General features: G+C 39.4%; 1 protein-coding gene and 1 non-coding gene across 3 annotated transcripts in view; one reads left to right on the plus strand and one right to left on the minus strand.

Annotated features, from left to right (window-relative positions):
• LOC114444497 (neprilysin-like) overlaps window positions 1-19,848 on the minus strand; it is a 33,224-nt gene extending 13,376 nt beyond the window's left edge. Inside the window, exons 1-6 of one of the 2 annotated variants that reach the window (XM_028419105.1) lie at window positions 19,197-19,848; window positions 15,690-15,866; window positions 14,552-14,587; window positions 12,605-12,766; window positions 481-558; window positions 30-125 (exon numbers count right to left, since the gene is read on the minus strand). In XM_028419105.1, the coding sequence (XP_028274906.1) occupies window positions 30-125; window positions 481-558; window positions 12,605-12,766; window positions 14,552-14,587; window positions 15,690-15,866; window positions 19,197-19,239 (592 nt within the window). In that variant the 5' untranslated portion in view covers window positions 19,240-19,848. Of the gene's footprint in view, window positions 1-29; window positions 126-480; window positions 559-12,604; window positions 12,767-14,551; window positions 14,588-15,689; window positions 15,867-16,969; window positions 17,167-19,196 lie in introns of those variants that run through there. The other variant, XM_028419106.1, reaches the window with a different exon arrangement.
• Window positions 10,971-11,042, plus strand: trnae-uuc (transfer RNA glutamic acid (anticodon UUC)). Its single transcript has one exon. It is a non-coding gene; the product is annotated as a tRNA-Glu (tRNA).
• Window positions 19,849-21,995: the final 2,147 nt, after the last annotated feature.

Genomic DNA, 21,995 nt, shown 5'->3' on the forward strand with positions numbered 1-21,995 from the left:
CCATCACACACAAAACAATAATTATCTACCATAGTTGGTCTCCCAGTTATCCACAGCTATGGGCCACTCAAACATATCAGGCAGCATGTCGAGCAGAGGAGTCCCTCCTCTGAGCTCAATCAGACCTAAAATTAAGCAGAAATATAAACAAGTTTTCATTATTTAAACCCAACAAGGAAGAAAACACTGTCATTAGTCATACTTAGCCAGACCTAATTACTCTATTTCACTATGGGGATTTCATTGATGTCACTTAAAGGCAACATGCTTTTGAAGCAAGCAGTTATTTGTTCTGTGTACTGAGGACAAGTATTCCTTACCTCAGCTAATGACTCACACACATTGTTATGACATGTTTCATGATCACTTGACAATAACATAAGCTGAAGGAGAGTCACATAACCTTCGGTAACTGTAATAAAAACAACAAAGTTCACTTCATAACAATAGGGTGTTAACATCTTACGCTTTGTGACTCACTCTCATTGGTGCAGGACTTGTAAAGGGTCTTAGCTTTGTTGAGAGCATCAGCTTCCCCCACTGTTTTTTCAAGGACACCTACGAATAGAGCAGAGAAACACAGAAAAGTATGAAGGGAACAAAGATAAAGGAGGAATGTAGGCACCTGTGGACTGAGAGAAAAGGGGAAGAAAAAAAAGTGAATATAACCTGAGGTACTGTACAGTGCACTTCAAAACAGAATCCATCTGCAGTCCAGATGCATATAATCATTTTCAATTAAGGCATGTTGTCAGACAGCACCAGTAAAAAAAATAACCGCATAATTTCAGACTCTGACAGCAGAAAGCAAACAATGACAAAACAGTCAATAGGTCATTATTCAAATAGCAAAAAGGAAACCGTAACATTTTTCCCATGACAGATACATATTGAGGTTTGCATAATAATAACAATAATAAAAAAAATAATACTCCTATGCAGATATTACAGGTTTGCAGAGATCAAATAAGGCTTTATTGTTGTCTTAGTGAGGCTTCATTTTCGTGTCTACTGGCTGACTTTCACTTTTTTTACACTGAAATGTAAACATAGTATTTAAAAGACTATATCTCTATAAAACACAATTGCCTATTATGTTGGCACAGTCAGAAAAGCAGTAGAAGACGTCAGTCAAAGCTGAATGAATGTCAATAAAAACAGATGGAGTTACTGAAGATGTTGTACAACACAACTAATGTGACTGGAGTGTCACAGTTACCATAACTTTACAATAAACACACATGCCTACTCGCTGTAACCTTTTGGAACATTTTCTATGGCTATATAACACCACATCTGTAAACCATTGATAAACCAGGAATAGTAAAAAAGCATAACAGCTGGTACAACAGTTGCCCTTCTTACTGTGCAAGTCCAGTCTTCACTTTGAAGGATTGGATAAATAATTAAACACTAATTATCTTTAAGCTGCACTGCAATTAATCTCTGTGTTTGGCTGATTAAGAATATTTGTGTTATTTGTTGTAGAGGTCATAGCTGTCGTGTAAACCACAAATTAGAGTGGCAACATGCAATGAATATTTTAATGCTGTAAATGAGCTTGTCAGAGAACGGTGATGCTAGTGAGAGGATGGAGGTCACGGCTTGAGAGCGAGGTAGAAAGAAATCAAGGAGCAACAAAAGCTGAAGGTGTGGCAGTAAAAGGTCATTTTAGGAACAAGAGTGAACACCATTGCTCGGTTTATTGCCTGCGTTCATTGCCTCTTCAACACCTGTTGTGGGCACATGGAAGCCAGTTAGCTCAGCCTCAGGCTAGAGAGTGTTTCAGGGTAGACAGCTAATCAAAATGAGTGATAAGTGTTGAGGTGTAAACCTACACAACTGAGGGGGAGGACAATGGGACCGGAACACAATCTCCTATGATGCCTTGAGGCACTGAGGTGCATATTGTAAGCTTTAAAGTGTAACTACTCCTCCAGGAGCTCCCGTCACTTCACAGCAGCTGGAAACATAGGGATGAGCTTAAATACTTTTTCACATCATCAGGGTTCAATCTCACACCCACACACTGATTTTAGTCTTTTCTGCAAACCGCTGTGACTGTAAGTGTATTGTTATCAGGTAGACCGTTGTCTGTGGCCTCTGTCGTTGGAAATGAGAACTCCTACTAAAACGGTATCTCAGGTTCAGCTGCTGGTTTGTCATGGCTCTATCTGTGAGGAATTGTTAGCTCAAATCCCACTAAAGTCTCTTTAGCATGTTAGTTCCTGATTTACAGCACACAGTTTTTGATGTGACATGAGGAATCCATAACACCTGGTAATGATTCCAGGACACTGAGGATAAATATGATGAATAAATCATCATTTAAAAAAAATATGTCATTTTTATACAAGATGAATTAGTTTTCCTTTGGGGTTGACAGCTCATTCTTGACCCTTAGACTGAAATTGTTTTGTCATTTTTCCTGGTTTCGGGTGCTGCTTTTCCACAGCCTTTGGATTTCTTATTCATTAACTGTGTTGGTTGCTTTATAAGGGCTATGTGATGAATAATACATGATGTAAATCTCTTTCAAGTCTAAGTTTGTAATAAACTTTGACTACATGCAAAATGTATGCTAATGGCTGAGCTCATGATTGCTTTTGTTATTGTTTATGACAATTTAGGAGAATGGGAAAAAGCCTTTATGGTTTCACATTTTGGAAATGTATGTCATTAGGAACCTATGTACATTTACATTTATATCACATATTATTGCATCTGATGTATACTGAAGGTGTCTTATGAATTCATTATCATGTGCTTATGTAAACATTTCAGAATTATGCATTAGTATTAGGGGATTGAATTGAGAGCTGTAGCTTTGTCTGCTGTAGTGTTTCTAATGTCACTCCAGAAAATTGGAGTAAATCACCACTATGAGCCAGCTGAACATTTCAGAATGCGCTTCTTCTCCGACCTCACAAATCTCTCACTTGTTGACATCCACCATGTTGGCTAGTCAAGTCAAGCTGTGTAAACAGTGTCTGCACTGTATAATATGTGTCTTAAACGAATACAAAAAACCAGGATTAAGGAACATTTGCCTGTGGCGTTTAGCTCCGTAGACAAAACACAAGACCAATACAGGCATATCTCAACATGTCTGAAACTAATCCTTCCTCTGTTCCACTAGTGTTCACTCAGATAAATTCTCTTCCGTTTCCACCTGATTACCAGAGACACTCAAAACAACATCTGTGATTGTTTACACATGTGCAGGCTGTAGAGGTAGTAAAGAAATAGACTAAACTGGGTCGTGTCAGTCACTATTTTCCTGTACCAATGTCATTTCCTCCACTGGTCTCTATTTGTATTTACTTAGCACCTTTGATCTCTATATTACAGCCATGCAACATATATTGTGCTCAGTCATACTGCTTACTGTATTTCTTGGATTTTTATTGACACTTACTCTTATATTTAATGTAACTTGATACCTCTGGCAAAAGAATTTCCTTCAGGATTAATAAAGTTTTATATTATCTTATTTTGGTTTAGGCACCATCAGTGTTAATTTTGGCAGCAATTTCTGATTTAGTTTTTATTTTACTCTTGTGACTAAAATGTCATTTGATTTTAGTCACATTTTAGTCATCAAAATTTTTTAAATATCAAAGAATTTTAGTCGACTAAATCTGCCGTGGATTTAGTCGACTAAAATTCTATGATATATATTTATTTTGTTTGAAGTGCAATAAATTTTTAAACAGGTACAGCTGTGCCTGTGCCTGTTTTTAAACATAACTTTTGTTATTTGAAACAAACACCTCTTTATTTAATTGCTATGACCTTTTCACAAAAGAACTACTACTACTACTACTCCATAACTACAGCAAAACACAAGTGACAACTTAGAAACAATGCGCATGCTGTAAAACCATCAGCAGCGCTGTCTTAATTTATAGATTTTGTCATGTGTATCTTTGAACGGAAGTTAAGATGACACTGGGCACCATAACTACTAGGCTAAGTTTAGGAAAACAAGTCATCAATGTCACATATGTGATTCCTAAGAGGCAGAAGGTTTTGAAGTTTTGAGTGATGACAGATGACATTTTGGCACGACCTAATGCAGAGTTTTTGTTTGTTTTTGAGCATTTTTTAATGGGGGCAAAAGAGAATTGACTCATGTTTAGAGCCAGCCTCATGTAGCTATTTCGGGAACTGCAATCTTTGCCACTTACATATTGCTTTTTTCTGGGTTACAAACAAGTCATGTCTCAGACCATCGGGAAGACGTTATGTGCAGAAAGCTATTTTGCTTCTTTGCATTAAATTTCACATCAGTATGTAACTTTAGAAGCATACTTTAGCAAACTACCTTTTTACTGAAAACAACAAATCTTCATCTTAAAAGCTGTTTGTGGCATCTCATCTTTATCTCAATAAATATAAGCACATTTTTCAAAGTGATACATTTACAATAGAAAAACTGCTAATTAAAAGGAAACCCTCCAATGTGTTATCCTATTACTCGAAGAACCTTTTGACTTTGACAAGCTGTCACACATCTCAGCGTGACTTCGGTATTCTCTGTCAATTATAAAGTTATCTTATAAATGTTGCATCCACACATACACACCGTCAAACTGCACATATGAATGAAAGACCGGGATCAATACGGCAAAGCGGATGGATCTTAAATTACACAGGCAGCTGACAGGAAACTCTCCCCTGAGTCCATCACTCATGTCACTGTGAGTTGGAATCAAAAGATAAAGACAGAGGAAATTAGATTTTTTTTTGGTCTCTATTTCTTTATAGTTTGGGGGCCAGACCATCAGATCAATCACAATAAAAAACAGCTTTAATGAATGGAGTACTGTATGTAGTAAAAGGTTAACATTTGTCTTTATTTATCTAATCCTATTTTATCTCACATCCTTTTACTTTTTTCTTAGTAAATTATGGAAAATCTATTCTACTGTCTGTCATCTTATGTAAGTGGACAGTTTTACTCTGCATTTATAAATTCAATTTGAAATAAATGAATGGACTCTATGTTCCATGTTATTATGTCAGTCACATATTAGCAGTTAAGACAACAAAATTAACAAGTTCTGCTGATGGTTTATTTCTCTAACATCTCAACCAGGTTAAATAATTTGGTTGCCAGGCAATCGTAATTAGAACCGATCATTCTTCATGAATAGGACAGATATTTGTGTTGTCATGCAGAATAGGAATGAGGAAACATCTTTCTGAATATAAACATAAGAAATGTTCTGGTGGAGGCATGCAAACCATTCTTATTTCCAGCAAATGAAGAGAGATCGCTGAACTGTGAACTGTGTGAGTGATCTGAAACACAAATGAATTCACAGATAAATGTATTTTGTTCAGACTATTGGCAAGTAGTAGTAAAGGGCAGCATTTTAAAAGGCGGCAGTAGCAGAAAGCAGACATTTGAATCTACTGGTGTCTGTGCAGTCCCAAACACCTTTCAATGCAACATTCTTCAGTGAAGCTGCTTTTCAGCATAAGCTAAGCTAATGAATAGAAACAACAGAGGACATGTCTGGATGATCTGTGGATAGGGAGACTTTGTTACTGACCTTTGACACTAAGAAACACCTACTCTAAAGAAGAAGAGCAGCTTTCCTTGATCGTCATGGCAATATAAGGAGCAACAACCTTTGAGTGGCCATTTTCATCCACTGATTGAGAATATGTTGAGCATCTTTAAAAGGAAGAAACAGCAGTGTTGATTGAAGTAATAACTCCAACCAAGAATGCCAAGTTTAATAGTGTTAAGTGAAGAATTTTGTAAGAGATTAATGTGATTATGCAGTTTTCACAATGCATGGGACATCCTTGACGTGCCACTGTGATCAATCAGTCTTTAAATGCAGTGAGAAACTGGGCCATCTTGTCTTCTTTTCTTGTATTAATATCCACAGTTCATAAAAAAAAATACATTTGTGTGTTTCCGCTATTTGTTGAACGGGTTTACATTAATATTGAATGAACTGTCTGGGATATATAGGAGGTTAAGTATTTGATGCCCTCGAGCAGCTACCATCAGCTTGTTTCTCTTGTACTCTAGTTAATCCAGCTCAATCCGACTGGGATCAGGAACTTGTATTCCGTGTCTTAGCGTAAATATAAGTAGTGATATGTTTGAATGAATTCAAGCACACAGAATTCTATCTCTGCATTCAATCAGTTGCTTTCATGAACAGTGATATCATCAATATATGCCAGGCATGCCCAAGAAATAACAAACCCACCACTGTTTGACAGATAAGACGATGTGCAGCTGCTCCTTTTATACTCCAGACTTCCTTTTTGCAATCATTTTTGATAGAGTTTGATTCCTGTGACGTAAAACAAACAAAAAACCTTTTTTTTTTTATCAAACTCTAACCTGGCTTTTTGTTTTTGAGGATTACCTGGAGTTTGTGAACTCCAATGTATCGCTTTGCTTTATTGTTGGCCTCCAATCTGTCACCTCTATTAGACTCAACTCAACCTGCAATCAATCTCTGAGATGACACAACGCTGCCAAAGCAACATATAGTTCTGTGTCCAATTACTGTTGAGCAATTGGAGCAAAGTGTTAAAACAGCTGCAGTATATCCCACACAGCTCTTTCAGTATTGACGTAACCCTACTCCTAAAGCCACTTGAATCCATAAAGTGGTATCCATTACATTATTTCAAATTGAACATGCTGAATAAAACCTCTGTCCAGATATTTTTTGAAGTCTAGACTGTGTAGTTTAGTCATAATTCACCATCTTTTATGATGATTTTTTTTTTCATTTTCTCTGCACTTCACATCCCATATTTCAACTCGTTTCACTTCTTGCCTGACTGCGTTTCACTTCAACCTCTTTCTAGCCTTTCATTTTTCTAATCCTCCCATTTTCTCATTACCATGTGTGCACTATTTATGTGCTCATTTAATTGTAATGAAGTCCTGAGATAGAGACCCTTCACAGGGCGCTTCCTGCAAAAGGGCACAGATCATGTGTGTGTGATTGGATTACTGACTGCCTGGTGCTAATGTTTAACCACAGCAAAGGCTTACCCTTTCTGTCTCCCTCTCTCCGTCTCACACACACACACTCGCATGCTGTCTCTCTCCGGCACCATGCGTGTGCATTTGGATTTATTTGAGAATGGATTTTATGCCACCTGATGTTTGTTTGAGACATCACATCAATTTGAACCAAACCGCTCAGCATGACACAGAATCCGAATTTTGAGTTTCTCCTCTCAGCTTTGCCATTATATCCCTCACTGCTTCTCATTCCACGAGATATTTCACTTGAAGTGTTTGTAGAGCTGCTCCCACTGTATGATTATGATGAATATATTTGGGATGTACTACAAGCAGGAGCTGTAAATGAAGTCAAAACTGAAATGTGCTGACGCCGTTTGAGAGTGATGAGTCACTTCAGTAAACTTTTGCACGCATAATAAGACCATTGTATGGAAACATTTCTCACAAAATAAATTGTCTTTAAATGTTCTCACACAACAAGTACAATAGCCCATTAAAACCTCTTTGAAGTACTTGGTTTATTGTCATATTGTTTTCTGTTGTTTTTGTAGATTAGCATCCTTCAATTGATATTTTGGAAGAGTTCTGCTTTGACAGTGTCGTATTTAAAACAACAACAGCGACGGTGTTCACCCAGCTGTAGCACCCTTCAGGATATATAGTGGCTGTAAAATCAGGACAAAAGTTGTTTCCCTGCAAGCCATAAAAAATGGCACTTCTGAAGCCAGCATCAAGGACCATTCAAGTAACACCCTCAAAGTCCGCCATATTTCCACAGTAGCCCTCGGGGCGTTTTGTATCAGACCTCAGTAAGTAAGGTCTCCTATCACTGAAAGAACAGTTCTCAGCTAAGGACTCATGTGCTGTGTCAGTTTAAGAAGTTCAGTCACCCTGCAAGTGTTAGGTTAATCAAACTTAACACACTCAAAACTTTTTAAATTTAAAAAATATTGCAATGTAAATTCATTGCAGTGGTTGCTGCAGCATGACATGTGCTCAGCTATGCGACCTCTTGTGGTCATATACATGAGTCTGTACTCGTCACTATAGTAGCCAAAAAGGGGGCAGAGAAACGGTTATGTTATGTGTTAAACATTGTGAAAGGGTCCATTTGAAACACAAACCATAATTTCTTTTTAACCAAACCGTGTCATTTTGGTGCCTAAATTAAACCAAATAAGTACAATAAAAACAAAGTAAAAGTGCAATGCAAACTCCGGTGTCCTGGTTAAAGTGTAGAATTGGGTTAACACTCTAGGTAAATTACGCTGTTTATGTGCGATGAGTGTGTGTTATATTATAAATCAAAGCACTCAAAGTCCCATCCATTCCATAGACAATTTCTGGTCAGTTTTTGTTAGTCAAAATGCCCTTTGGCCAGTGTATAAGTGCTCTGTCATGTGCCCAGTGCAGAGTTGGCACTGGAACAGCTGACACAGGAGGTTATTACCTTAGTGGAGGTCTAAACTCTTTCCTGGTATTCATAAGCATCCTAGCTGGCAAAAACACATTCAATTCAGGATTATTTTTTTTTTATACACTAAATTTTTGTTGGCTAAGAATTACTGCATTAATATTCATATTATTTAACTTGGCCCCAAACTTCTACTCTGCTATCTTTATTTGATATGTTTATGAGAAATAGCATATTTATTGGGTTGTGCAATGGTTTGACAGGAATTTTGATATGAAAAGGTCATGTGAACAGACCATTTATCTCAAAGGTCTTATTTTGGTCAGTATTGTTTGATATCCTTTCTATTTCAATCATTGTTATTGCGGGAAAAACACAGACATTCAGTCTCTTCGGCATGACAGCGGGAAAACATCATTTCTGATGTCACGGCTACCTCACAACTTTCCACTGACACGCTCAAATTCTGCATGAAACATTAAGCTACATTTGCTGCGTCGCTCCTTTTTTTATTTCATGCTGTAAAGTGAGATTTTGACCTCAAGTCATGCAAGAAGCACTTCATTTAATACAGCAGAGCAGCTCACACTCATAACTCACACGCACACCCTCATGCACAGATGGATGTACGCACATAGGGCTTAGCTTGGAGACGAGTACCACATGCTGTTTCACATTTCCTGACCTATCCTCAAAGCACTTCTCAGTATACCTTCATCCTCTGGCTATAGAAGTTTTCTCACTTTACGTCAAAGCCCTTCTGCCTTCTGTGTATCTCACCACCTCTCTCTTTCACCTTTTGTCTTTCATTTCACCTTATTCTTTTTTTCAATTTGGATAAAAATCCTTTCTTTTTTCCCTGTTCTGCATGTTGTACTCCTCTCCCTCCACTTCCTGGAACAAACTAGTCAGTAATTAAAACCCTCATGGTCAATTGGGCAAATTATTGCACAGTATGCCACACCTGAGTGGAGGGGACGTGGAAAACAGAGCACAGACAGACTCGCACACACACACCGCTGTGGTCACAACCAGGGCGCAGATCCTCATTATGAATCATTTATGGCCTTTTACGACAACAGAGAACAATCTGAGGCATTTACAAGCAACCGCAAATCCACACAGCTATTCACACACATACACATGCGTGCAGCTTTTTTTCCTTTTTTTTTATTGCTGTCATGCAGCCTAGAGCGCTGCAGTGTCCAGGTGTTTCCAGGCCCCTCAGCTGTTGACAGGAACAGGATCTGTCCGTCAGTAGGTGGTGGTAACCCAGCCAGCACCAGCCCTGGGATCAGAGGTCGCATGTTTGATGGCACTTACGGAGTAGAGGTCACAAATCTGCTACGACCTCCTGCTGTCTGTGCTCAACACAAATCCGTCATTAAGGAAGATTTTAGAGCCCCTTAGAGTCTTCAAGGAGAATGCACATGGGTCTTATTATCAACTTGAATATACTGTATTTTATTTCCCTGTAAACACACATATCCTGCACAGAGGGGCGCAGACGAGGTAAATCTGAACATGTGTGTATACAGTAGAGCCTGAAAACATTCCAACTCTGACTGCAGGAATGAGCACAACTCATGTAGGGTTGTAGGGTCTTATTGTCAAATGATTAGGACCAGTTATTTTCTGTTCCATTCCTTTCTGTGGTAAAAACAGCATTTAGAGCAATTAAGTCAATGATTCCGAAACATCGACCCTTGCACTTTGTCCAAGGTTTAGTTCCATGGTTTGTTTGTGTTTCCCCCTTCTTTCCTTTTTCTTCAGAATACAACCGATAACACTGTAGAGCACTGACTTAATTGCAGTAAAAATACAACAAAGTGCGCAATGACGCAACAAACTCACACAGAGACATGCTAAATACGTAATTGCACATACTGTAACAAAATGGCTAAAATGGGTCCTTGTCAAGCGATGTTTATTTTTCTTTTCCCCCCTGTGTGTGAATTTTATGGGTGTTAAAAGTGCCATGGAAAACAGAACAGAAGGGATGTGTCGTTCAGCAGCAATGTGCAGAAAGTGCATATGCATTGTTTTGTCTCTAAGCTAATTTATATAAGTTTCACTTGCTGTACTCCAGATTGTCTCATGGTGAGGTAAATCACGGTTAAAAAATAACTCCGAATTTCAGTCATTGGCTTGTATCATTTCACTCCACTAGGTGAACACCCATGCACTTTTTACCCCTGCAAATATCTTCCAAAGAGAAGACGTAGAAAAAAAAAACAAGCAATCGCTGAAGGCTAACAAATGTTGTATTGATCTATCAAAAAGTAAAAGGAAAGTGAGAATAGTGAGGGCTGCTGAAGATTTAAGAGCTTAATAAGAAGATACTAATCACGCTACTTAACAGAGATAGACAAATAAATGATATAATGTAAATCTAATGTCTTTGAAGACATCAGACACTTTCATTTCCAGATTTTAGTGCAGAGAAAGTATTTTAAAACAAAATGTAAGCCTTTCTTAAAGCTGAGTTATCAAAGCAGATTAAAAACTTTGAGTGCATTTTTTTTTGATATGGTCATATCATCCCATATGGTCTAGCGGTTAGGATTCCTGGTTTTCACCCAGGCGGCCCGGGTACAACTCCCGGTATGGGAATTATGATTTTGGGTGTGATTTTTCAGTGGTATAGCAGGGTTGTCCAATAACCGGAAGGTTGGTGGGTCGATCCTAACTCCTCCCTAGTCACTGTTGTGTGTCCTTGGGCAAGGCACCTGCATAGCCTCCAGTGTACTCACTGGTGTATGGCACTCTTTGCTGGGCTGCCTTAAGCAATTTCCCCATTGTGGGACTAATAAAGTAATAATAAAGGTTTCTTAAATAATGTCTTAATCAGGCAGTACCTCCAGATGTAATTCTTGGATTAGGTGATGGTCAGCCAAATGTGTGGTTTATTTGTAAGGATGTCACAGTTGAATTAATTAGTATTAAAGACTGCACATCTTACATATTTTTTGTCCATTTCCACAACCATTTGCACCAGTCTGTGCAAAGGAATTTTCTATATTCCTGATTTCAACAACTGTTTGTGTACAAAAGTACTTTATGTTGTGTTACCATCCCTGGGATAAACCTGCCCTAGGTCTTTGTGATCTTACAGATAACATAGCTATAAACCTAGGTACAGAACAATATCAATATGACTTGCATTTAGTGAGGTTTAAGGTGGTGGTGAACTTTTATGGTCAACTATGTTTTCCTCTGGTAAGTCTTAAGACTTTCAAGACCCTTCATCCTTCTCCCTCCCTCTATTGAGTCCTCGAGTTTCCATCACAATCTGCATGTCATTAACGGCAAACACAAAGGCAGAATGTAAAAGAAAAGACACTTTGTCCAGAGACACAAAGTGTGTGTTTTTCCATCAAGATTGGACAGATGAAATGCTCAAGGCTGGTGCAAATTATCAGAGTTCAGTAGACAAGCTGCACTTTTAAACCCCGGTTTTCCTTTTCCACTAAGGATCAATCTCTCTCAGCTCTCTGAATCACTCGGTTTCTCCTGCAGCCACTCCACACTGTCTTTTATTATAGTGAAGGGTACTGGCATATAAATTGTAAATTTATAGTGGATGAAGAGTTTTGGGCTGTCCATGGAAAGTTTGTACCCCATTAAGATTTAGCACCCCCTACTCCTCGGGACTTGACCAGCCTTCTCACAGGCAACTTGAGCCGTCAAACACCTTTGTACACACACACACATTCGTGTACATAGCAGCGTAACATGACCCTCTCTGTATCAACAGAACCACAAGGACAGTAACAAGACTCAAATGCCTGCTGAAAGCTGGCAAATCACCTGACACACACACTCATATACACACACATCAAGACTTGCAATTAAGATCCCTCTCACTATGGCATGTGCTGACATCTTTTGAAAGCAGCCTGAACTCCATGTCCACACACACACACACACTTCTAATGCCAACTCTGTTGACAAAGTCCCAGCTCACATGGTAGAACTGAAGCCAAGCTTTCACAGCATCTGTGATATCTATAGAGTTGCAGTCCCTGAAGCACAGTCCTCTTTATATCATATTCTCAAGCAACTGATACAGACTGTTCTCAGAAAGACATACAGTGACTTACAGCCCCTAATCATAGAATATGTATAGTGTGTTTTCTGTGTGTGGTGTGTAGGTATGTTTGTGGGGGTCTAACCTTTTAGGATGACTTCCAGTTCATCTCTTAAGATGTCAAAGGTGCTGTATCTAGAGCTGGTCTCTGGGATGATGTTCTTTTTAAGCCAACCTCCACAGGCATACTGGTAAAAGTTGTCACAAGGGTCCACGCTGGCATCCATGTTCTCAATGAGCCGAGATGCTGTATGGACAGAGAGGGAATAAACTGAAGGAAATACCTACAGAACCTCAAGAGATTAGTGCAAGTGGAGTTACAGTATCAAAGAAACTAGAGCAAGAGGAGCTGAAGTTATTGAAAGCTGACATGTCCCAGTTTTTGGTAAATATCCTTCTGACTCATTGTTAGATGAGAATATCAATGTTGCTCGGAGTTGTTTAAGTATGCAACTAGTCGCTGGTTAGCGTAGTTTAGCAGGCAGGCTACAAGCATGCAACAAGCTTCACTGCCATTTTCTTGTCTACCATGGCAGTGGGTCCTTTTCTGGACAACACAGTTAAAATAACCACAGTGTATTCATTCAGACACAAGATATGTTCATAAATACTAGAAATTTCACTGCCTGTAAAATTGTCACTTTGAAGGTTTGGCAGCTGTATAAAGCTTAATAGTTCAGTTTAACACTTCCAATATTTTGTGGATTAAACAGCTGTGATTAAAAACACACACTAATTAGTGAGGTAGAGGTGCTTTTAATTGGACAGAGCCCAGCTAGCTGTATTCCAAATTAAACTAACCAGCTGCAGGCTCAATGCAGCAAAAAAATCTGCTATGGGTGTTACATATCTGATCCGCACTGAAGCAAAGAAGCTTCTTAAACTGCTACAAATGTTGGACTGTTCCTTTATGAAAAAGAAGCAAATTGAAGAGAACAGAGGAAGAAGAGCCAGGGCTCCTTTCACTGAACAACCTGGAGAAAAGCGCCTTTGAGATTACAGACCACCTAAAGCCTTGGATGCAGACCAAAATACTACATGCTGTTCTAGTAGCAAGAAATAACATGCTGCAGCGCTCAAGCACCTTTTAAAATCCAATGTCTTGCTTTTAAAGACAGCTCTTTTACACAGAAAAAAACAGCCAATGGTGAAGATAAAACAGTTCAATGACAGTGATAGGGTTCATTTCAGAGCTGTACTGGAAATATGTGAAGTTTTTTTAAATTACACGATGCAGCTCAGAGATCTCTTGTGACAAGCTTGTCTGTCAAAACTGACTGAACTGGGACACCGGCTTTTCCAAAAATGCATCAGAAATGAATTAGCATCTGTTGCCGGAAACTTGAGGTATAGTTAGAAATTGTTAATTTATAATGTTTCATTAAATATAAATGGTTTCTCTTGTGAATGTTAAAAATCCAAAGAAAATAAAGCTATTATGATTTTATATTGAGAAACCTGGATGGGGTAGAGGGTCTATTTTCTTAAAAGGTTAAGAAAAGAAATGTTGGCCTATATCAGTCCACTGGAAGGAATGCTGGTGGTGTGGTACAAAAAAAAAGAGATCTCAGCTCATAACTGCAGTCATGAGGTCAGGCCGGGCTTACAGTTACGTTTTTTAAAGCCCCATAGCAAAAGTTGGATAGAGAAATGTTTTCACTCTGGACACATGTTGCACACACAGAATATATCTATGCTTTATATATATATATGACCAGTTTCTCAGGAACATTTCTTTAGAGGGGATCTAGCAGGAACAGTAACCCTTTGCAACATCTTTCTGCTAATCAGCAGCAATGTGTGTGTGTGTGTGTGTGATCATTGTTTTGACTTGTTGAAAATATATTCATAGTTGAAGTGGCTATTTTCTGTGAGTATGCCTGAAATCCCTGCAGCAGTCTCTGTTTTCCCATTTCGTCTTCCTCTGAGAAAAATCAAAGCCTTCAGAATGAGACAATAAACAGGGCACACGCACACAGACACACTCACACACACACACATACACACTCACTCACTCAAACTCGCTGCTTACCTGACTGCGTGCAGTCGGCTGTGGTGCAGATTTCATCTGCAGGAAAATGCAAAACAAATCATCACTCAGTGGGTTCTTTGCAGCCATCAGTCATTATGTCAAAATCTCATTCTTTCACATCTACTTTGATTTCTTTTCATTTCGTCTTCTTGCACGTTTAACCTGAAACTATTTAGAAGTGTTGCGCTCGCTCTGTCAGGGACAATTTAGGTGCCAAGTGTTAATCAAAGACAATATAACGTGTTCTGACACAAGAAAACTGCTTCTTGAAACTGAAATACACACCTTGATGCTTTGTATGTGAATGCACAAGATGTCAACACGTCTGAGTGCACACACAAACACAAGCCATTCAACTTTATTTTTTTCCTGACAGGGCAGCTTAAACATTTATTAAGCATATGACAACCTTTTTTTTGCATTCTCAGCCTGTTCTGCTTTATCTGTCAATCAATAATCTATAGATCTGTAAATAAGCTGCTTATTTTTAAGGTTAATTTGTACTTTAGATATTTAATAGGTTGTGCTTGAAAAATTTAGTTCTATGTCCTATATAAACTGTCATCTATGAGATAGTTATAGTGACATTGATTTGGAGAAGGTTCCGTTCCCATGGCAGGGAAAAGGGGGATTTCTGTAAGTGTCCATAACACATGATCCATGTCTCATTAGGTGAATTGCAGAGTACACATTACAAAAGTCTTCATTATTTATACAGAAGTGTCACATTTGAAATATCACAGTGCTTTCTGAGGTGCACAGATTTGGAAACACTCCACCTTTCTCACTGTTTTCTTCTTTCAGCCTGACTAGCTGTACTTTCGCTCTGTGCTTTTAAAAGCATGAAGCTCAAGTGTCTTCTATCACATGAACAAAGTGCTCCTTTTCAGTCCTCTCACCATTAACCATGATCCCAGTTAGAAAAGATGGGCAGTCCATTATTTAGCTCTGAATTTAATATGACAAGAAAAAGTGTCACTCCGTTGGCTGTAGACATGTTCTCCTTTTGATCACACTGGTTTTTGACAATCTTTGTGTGACAAATATTAAAAGAAAACCTTTTTTTTTCTCTGAGCTACTTAAGAGTTTCTAATGCTTCTCATTATCTGCTTGAGGCCTCTGTTTTTAAAGCACTCACCAGTCTTCTGTGTTGCAAAGAGGATGATGAGGGCGACAATGACGATGAAGAGCAAGGAGACAATGGTAATGAGGCCGATCTCCAGGGAGGTCCAGCGGGGCTTCTTAGCCGACTTGGGGGTGTTGGTCTCTGTCATTCTCAGGTCTCCTCCTTCAGCTGCCAGCTGTATCGACTCACCTGGGGGCAGATGGAGAGGGACAGAGGACTAGTCAGAGGGGTTGTACTTGCTAACTAATGGTCCTCTATATGGTTTGCAGATTCTTTAAAGCAACAGTATGCCCCACATTTTTTCTACAGCCTGCTGTGCTTTGCGTCCAGATTTCTACCTACTCTCCAAGTATGATGAATTTAAATGGCACTTAGATTACGCTCAAAGCAAGGACAAATACAATACAAAAAACTCAGTAGCAATGTCTCCCTCCAGAAACCATGACTCTGTTCCTTAACAGAAAATAAAAAATCCACAGACTTTGTTGAGCAATTTCAGTTTTTGAGCTTCCTTCATGGGAGAAGGTCTGTGGACTTTTTTGATGTTGGGAAAGTGGTGTTGGTATTGAGTTTCTCATTCTTGGATTCTCTGATCCTTCAACACCACAACCTAAGTACCATCTACTGCCATTATATTGGAGAGAAAGCACATGTCACTACAAAACTCGCACCAAAGTAATAACTAACTGCATAACTAAAAGTACTGCAGAAAAACAAACATTTGAGTTTGGGAAGTTTCCTTTTAAAATATTTTTTTTGTTAGCTGTGGCTTAGTTTTTCTATTATTGGTTGCAGAGGAAAAATAACGATCTGACATCGACCTCTGAGAAATTGTGGCTGGCTGTTTTTTGTTTATCAGTTAATGAATTAATTAAAACCATCATGCATAAAGAATTGATGAGCAGCTCCAATCAGAAGAAAAGAAAGGAATTTAGATCACACAGAAGTTTGGAAACATTATTATTTTGTTCCTTTTTCTACCAATCTTATAAAAATCTTTGAGCATTCGGAGCTGTCAGCATCGCTTGAAATTCAGTTCAGATAATCAATACGTCTTTGAAGTCCTCAGGACATAAGGCAGCATTTCAAATGTGAGAATTTTGGCAGGTTAGCCAAAAGTGGAAAAACTAATTTTGACATATTAAAGAAAATATTATCATTTTAATGAATAGAATAAAGAAACTGAGTGCATTGGAGATGAAAGACACATGGAAGCGATAAGAATGCTTTAAGAAAACAATAAAAAAGTCTTCAGTCTTAGAGCAAAAGGTGAGAGCAATGCAGGTTCTTACCCTAGTGACTGTACACTCCAGACAACAACAACAACAACAACAAAAAAAACACACTTCTGAAGAACAAAAAAAACAATCACGGCCTTTCTTCTGCTCTTCACCATAAACTGTTGTTTTCCTCTCAGGGGCCAAGGGAGAACTTTACAAAGTTCATGTAGCAAGCAGTTAAGTCTATCTCTGAAGGCAATTAATCCTTAATCCTTTAACAACGGCACAAAGACACACACACATTCATGCAGTGGCTGCACACAAACACTCATCCAAAACCATGCTCACACACACACACACACACTTTTACAAGCCAGTGTCATGAGGTGCCTGTGCAGATGGGTGGGTCTCTCTGAGATGAGAGCGCTGCGAGACTAAAAGACACAAAGTCTCATAGCTTTCTTTGAGTGAACAGACAGCTACTAACATGCATCTGTGCAGTGTGTTCACACACACACACTTATCACACATAACCACAGTCTTCCTGAATGTCAAATCCCCTCTCATTATTCTTCATGACAGCCTAATGTAAAGTAAACTTCCCAGGTTACACTCATTATCCAACCTGATTATTAGCCATTATTGTACACACAGACCACAGCTCCCTTCGAGCTGCTTATATCTGACTACACACCAACACTATGTACAGCTTGCCAGACATCACCGTGGGTCATACAATTTACTACAGCAGTGTGGGGACCAGATGTAAAAAAGGAAAAGGGACAAAAAGACAGAGTGAAAGAATGTGCAAAAAAAAAGAACAAGGCAGAGTGGTCCTAAATCATGTTTAAGTGACTCCCTCTCAGTGTGCTGAGGCATGTTAGGTATGATGGGCTCAGGGAGCATTTAGTCTTTGCCTCTCTCATGTACTATTATTCACACTTACTGTCAGATTTCTTTGGAACTTAGAAATGTACACATGTATAGGTGGGTTATCCTTGTTTACGTTCTGCCTTAGCACTGTTTGTGTATGCACTGGTAATTTTAAGGATGTTTATTCTGTGAGGAAGAGAGATAGGAACGCCTATGTTTAATGTTACACCTCCAGATGCAGGATTGACTCTGCATGTGTTTTGAAAGGTGTGTGCGTTTGTGTGTGTGTGCTGCTGCGTCTGCATTTTTAAGATAATGGTTTATGAAAGGACTACAAGCAAGTCAAAACTCTCCATTTCTCTCTGCTCTGTCTGTCTTTCATGATATATCTGGAACATAAACAGCCCCTGTGTCTTTTGAGCCCTTACAAACTCCCTCAAAATTAAACCCATCATTCATTGAGACACTTGAAATCTCCGGCGTGCACACACAGAAACAAAGACAGGTCAACATGCTACTGCAGTAGCAACATCCATGTGAGCAAGGTACCCAGTTTTAAGTAACTATACAGAATGTGGCCTAGTTTAACTTAAAATAACACCTTCTATGGGAGATGACTTTCAGCACTGGGGCTATAGCTGCACACTGAAGACTAAAATCATTTTGGTGAGAAGACTCTTGATGCCCAAAGGTGCTGTGATCTAGCTGAAATTAAGTCCACCTCTTAAATTGCCTTCCCTGAAAGCCTTCCATAAAAGTACCCGTGAGGCCGCCTTCTGTTTTTATGTCCCTAAACTGTGCACCACGCTGCATCTTGATATTAAAATTGATATTTTTAAAGGGAAATTAAAGAACTGTCCTTTTCATTTGGAGCTAAATTGGAGCCTAACCTCGGTTCTAAAAATGTAATCAACTGATCTACAGTAGTAATGTAATAGTGAAAATAACTTTTAAAGGGATATAACACCAAACTTACTGCAACATCAGCAGCCCCCATACAGCTGGAGCCAACACCACACAGTGAGCTGAGAGGATACCCATCAGTGTGTTCTGATAGCACCAAATTCATCAACGTGTTAAACTCTACTGATAAAAATATTCATCTGCAGCACACACACACTGCTTCGCAACCCAGCAAGACGCAGCTACATGCGTGTCAGCTCCTCATCTCCTGTTGCACGTCGGGAACTCCACTGGGGGGGTTGGAGGAGGAGGAGGAGGAGGAGGAGGGGGGTGGTTGGCATGATCAACTGGTGCACGCTGCCCCGTGTCACCAACCCGTGTGCGCGCACGTGCATGCGCAAAAATAATGCGTACACACGCACGACACATACACATACATACGCGCGCACGCGCGCCGAGGCACCGACGCACACAGATGGCACCGCGTTAAAAAAGAAGCGCTCGAGGTGCGTGAGCCACTTACCAGATATGTCGGGAAATTTTCGGTCGATAATATATATGGGCATCACATCCACTGATCAAACATCCATCAAATCCACAAAGGGAGCGCGAACTGCTGATCGATCTGGTACAGATGATCTATTTGCTTCACCCTGGATTTCAGCAAGGCGCAAACCGATCCCGCCTCTCTCTCCTTGTTGTTCTTCGTCTTCTCCTTCTTCTTCTTCTTCCTTTGGCTTTCTATTCTAGGAGTGCACATTCACACAAACACGCGCGCACACACACACAGACGCACAGACCCTTTTCTACAACTACCTACTGTACTGTACCACAGCTACCCCAGAGAGGATCGCTGAATTCAAATCATCCATCAGAGTCCTGTGCGGCGCAATTGGTCAAGTGTGTCATCCGCACAGGGGAAATCCTATATTTAAACAGCTTGTAACAGACAGTATATCGAGGCAGTGAAGTAACCTCCTGAAGTTTCCCGTCCACTGAGTCGCTGCCTCCTCCGTTAGGGCGGCGTTTAAAAGTGACCCTGTCAGCGGCACCTGCTGTCAGCGGCGCCTAAACATCTCCAGGGCGCAGGTTCAGGTGAAGAGAAGTGATGTACAGCGTGTTTCTGTTGGAGCTTTCAGTACCTTCTACGCCAAAGAGCACCGATTAGGAAGTGTATACATGCAATTAAAATGCATTATTGTGACTGAAGTGAATAATGGGATTATTGACTGCAGAGGAGACAATAGGCGGTCCCCTATAGGGCGCCACCCGCTGGTGGGGGCGCTGCTGCAGTTAGATAGTCCGTGGCAACCGATTGATTTTGCCTCAAGCGCCAGCGGGTGGTCATGGGGAAAAAAATAACAGTCTCCCTGCGAAGCTTCAAAATAAGATGATCAATACACATGAATCAATTAATGATCTTAATTGTCATTACACACCGGGTACAATGAAATTCTGCAAAAAAAAAGTTATTACCTCGGTGAATGTAACCCGGGCAGAGGGGGCGAGAAGAGACAGACAAGGGGCTGATTTGACTTGTTGAAAAAGCTGTGAAAAAAAGTTCTGGTCTGAACTGGTAAAACTGGCACGTCAGGTCAGTAGAGGGAGGAGAGTGCTATGACTAATGTGTATTATTTATTTAATAAAAAAAATGTGTAAATGTGTGTCTAATCTCATAACTCTCATAGCCTTAACTTCTAAATATTATTAACATTTCACCCCCAGGGAATAGTACATCTATCATCTAATAACTCAAGCCTTTTGTTGAACTGATAATAAATTTAAAGAAATAAATGAAAAAATAAATACACAACATAAAATCATATAAATAATCTCATCCGGGACAGGCAGAAAAACCACCTTAGAATCTAAAAGCAAAACTGTATCACTCATTGTAAGTAAGCAGTTTTTGAAGTATCATTCCCATTTACAGTCATATTGTCAGCTATAAACTCAGTGAAGGGTGTTTTTTTAAACAAATGAAAAAAACAGCAACAGGCACAGCCTGAGGTATTACAGAGTTTATGTACACTGTGCTTGTTTGATTACTGTTACTCATACAGTAACTTCTGTACCTGAGAAATGAAGAGCCAAAAACTGTCCCTACACAAGTGGCCGCATGAGGCTGCCTCCAAAAGTGATTCAATCACCCTCGACTCCTCTACATTTTTAAATGTCCAGCTTTACAGCAGAAATAAACATGTTTAGAGCCTTGTACAAAGAAAAAAACATTACATCTCCACAGGGTGCAGCTCATACGCTCACCCGTCACAGCTCTACAAATACTCCATATAAAAAGGCTGCCAGCAGCCTGTCCTCACCAGGAAAACATAACAAAACATTGACATTTCAGTCCTTGAAGACAGAACATGTGTGTTCGTCCTGATAGTAGCCAAAAACCGCGACTGCACGAGAGAAATGGTTTACCATGAAAAATATGTCATAATAGGATCTTCACCAAAACCACTTTCCTTGTTTTTAATACTGTAGTATGTTAAGCTAAATCCAATGGCAATTAAAACGGAAACCTAATCCTGGGTGAAAACAAAAGAGCTCCTGGTGTCAGGGGGACTTGAACCCTAGACTTCTGAGTGCGTGCCTGCGCCACAAAATATTGTGGAAGAGTTGTTTGCTCTGTGATCAACGTTACTCTGACCGGCGTGTAATGTATTGATTTGTCACGTATAGTGAAATGGCTCATAAAAAAAACCTTTATTCTGTTCTTCATGTTAAATTGTATTTAGTTACACATGGCCTTTTGCTCTCACTCCCCCTAACTGTTTAACAAGAGAGTTCACCACAGGGTCACATCTGTACGAACAGTTAACTCCACAAATACACAAGGATGTTTGGTCTAAAGGAGAAAGTCAGCATTAAAGTGAGAAGAAAACACAAAGCATCATGGAGAATAAACGATCTCATTTCAGTGGAAGCAGGAGAGTTTGCTGGATAAGATTCCTTGATGTCGATGTTATCAGTCAGTGATTGTATTCATGAGTCTGCATTAAGCTCGTGTGTTATATTTTTAGGTGCAGTTTGCGATGCTGTGAGGAAATGATGTGTCAATTTTAATGTCACATAATTAGGAAAGTGCTTCTTTTTTTTTTACACCACTTTATTGCAAGTTTTACATTTTCCCTCAAGTAGCTGAAGCAGCTGCAGGAAGAGTGTAGCAGCAGTAAGACAGAATTAAATTCCTTTTATGATGCCGAGGCACAAAAATAACTTGATCATGTTTAGGGGAGGACTGGGGGTTTGGGTAGCGCTACCTCACATGTGAGAGCCAGAATAGGTCGACAGTCACCACCTACAAATTATCTTG

The sequence above is a fragment of the Parambassis ranga genome, chromosome 13, assembly GCF_900634625.1.
Source record: "Parambassis ranga chromosome 13, fParRan2.1, whole genome shotgun sequence".
Classification (NCBI taxonomy): Eukaryota; Metazoa; Chordata; class Actinopteri; family Ambassidae; genus Parambassis; species Parambassis ranga.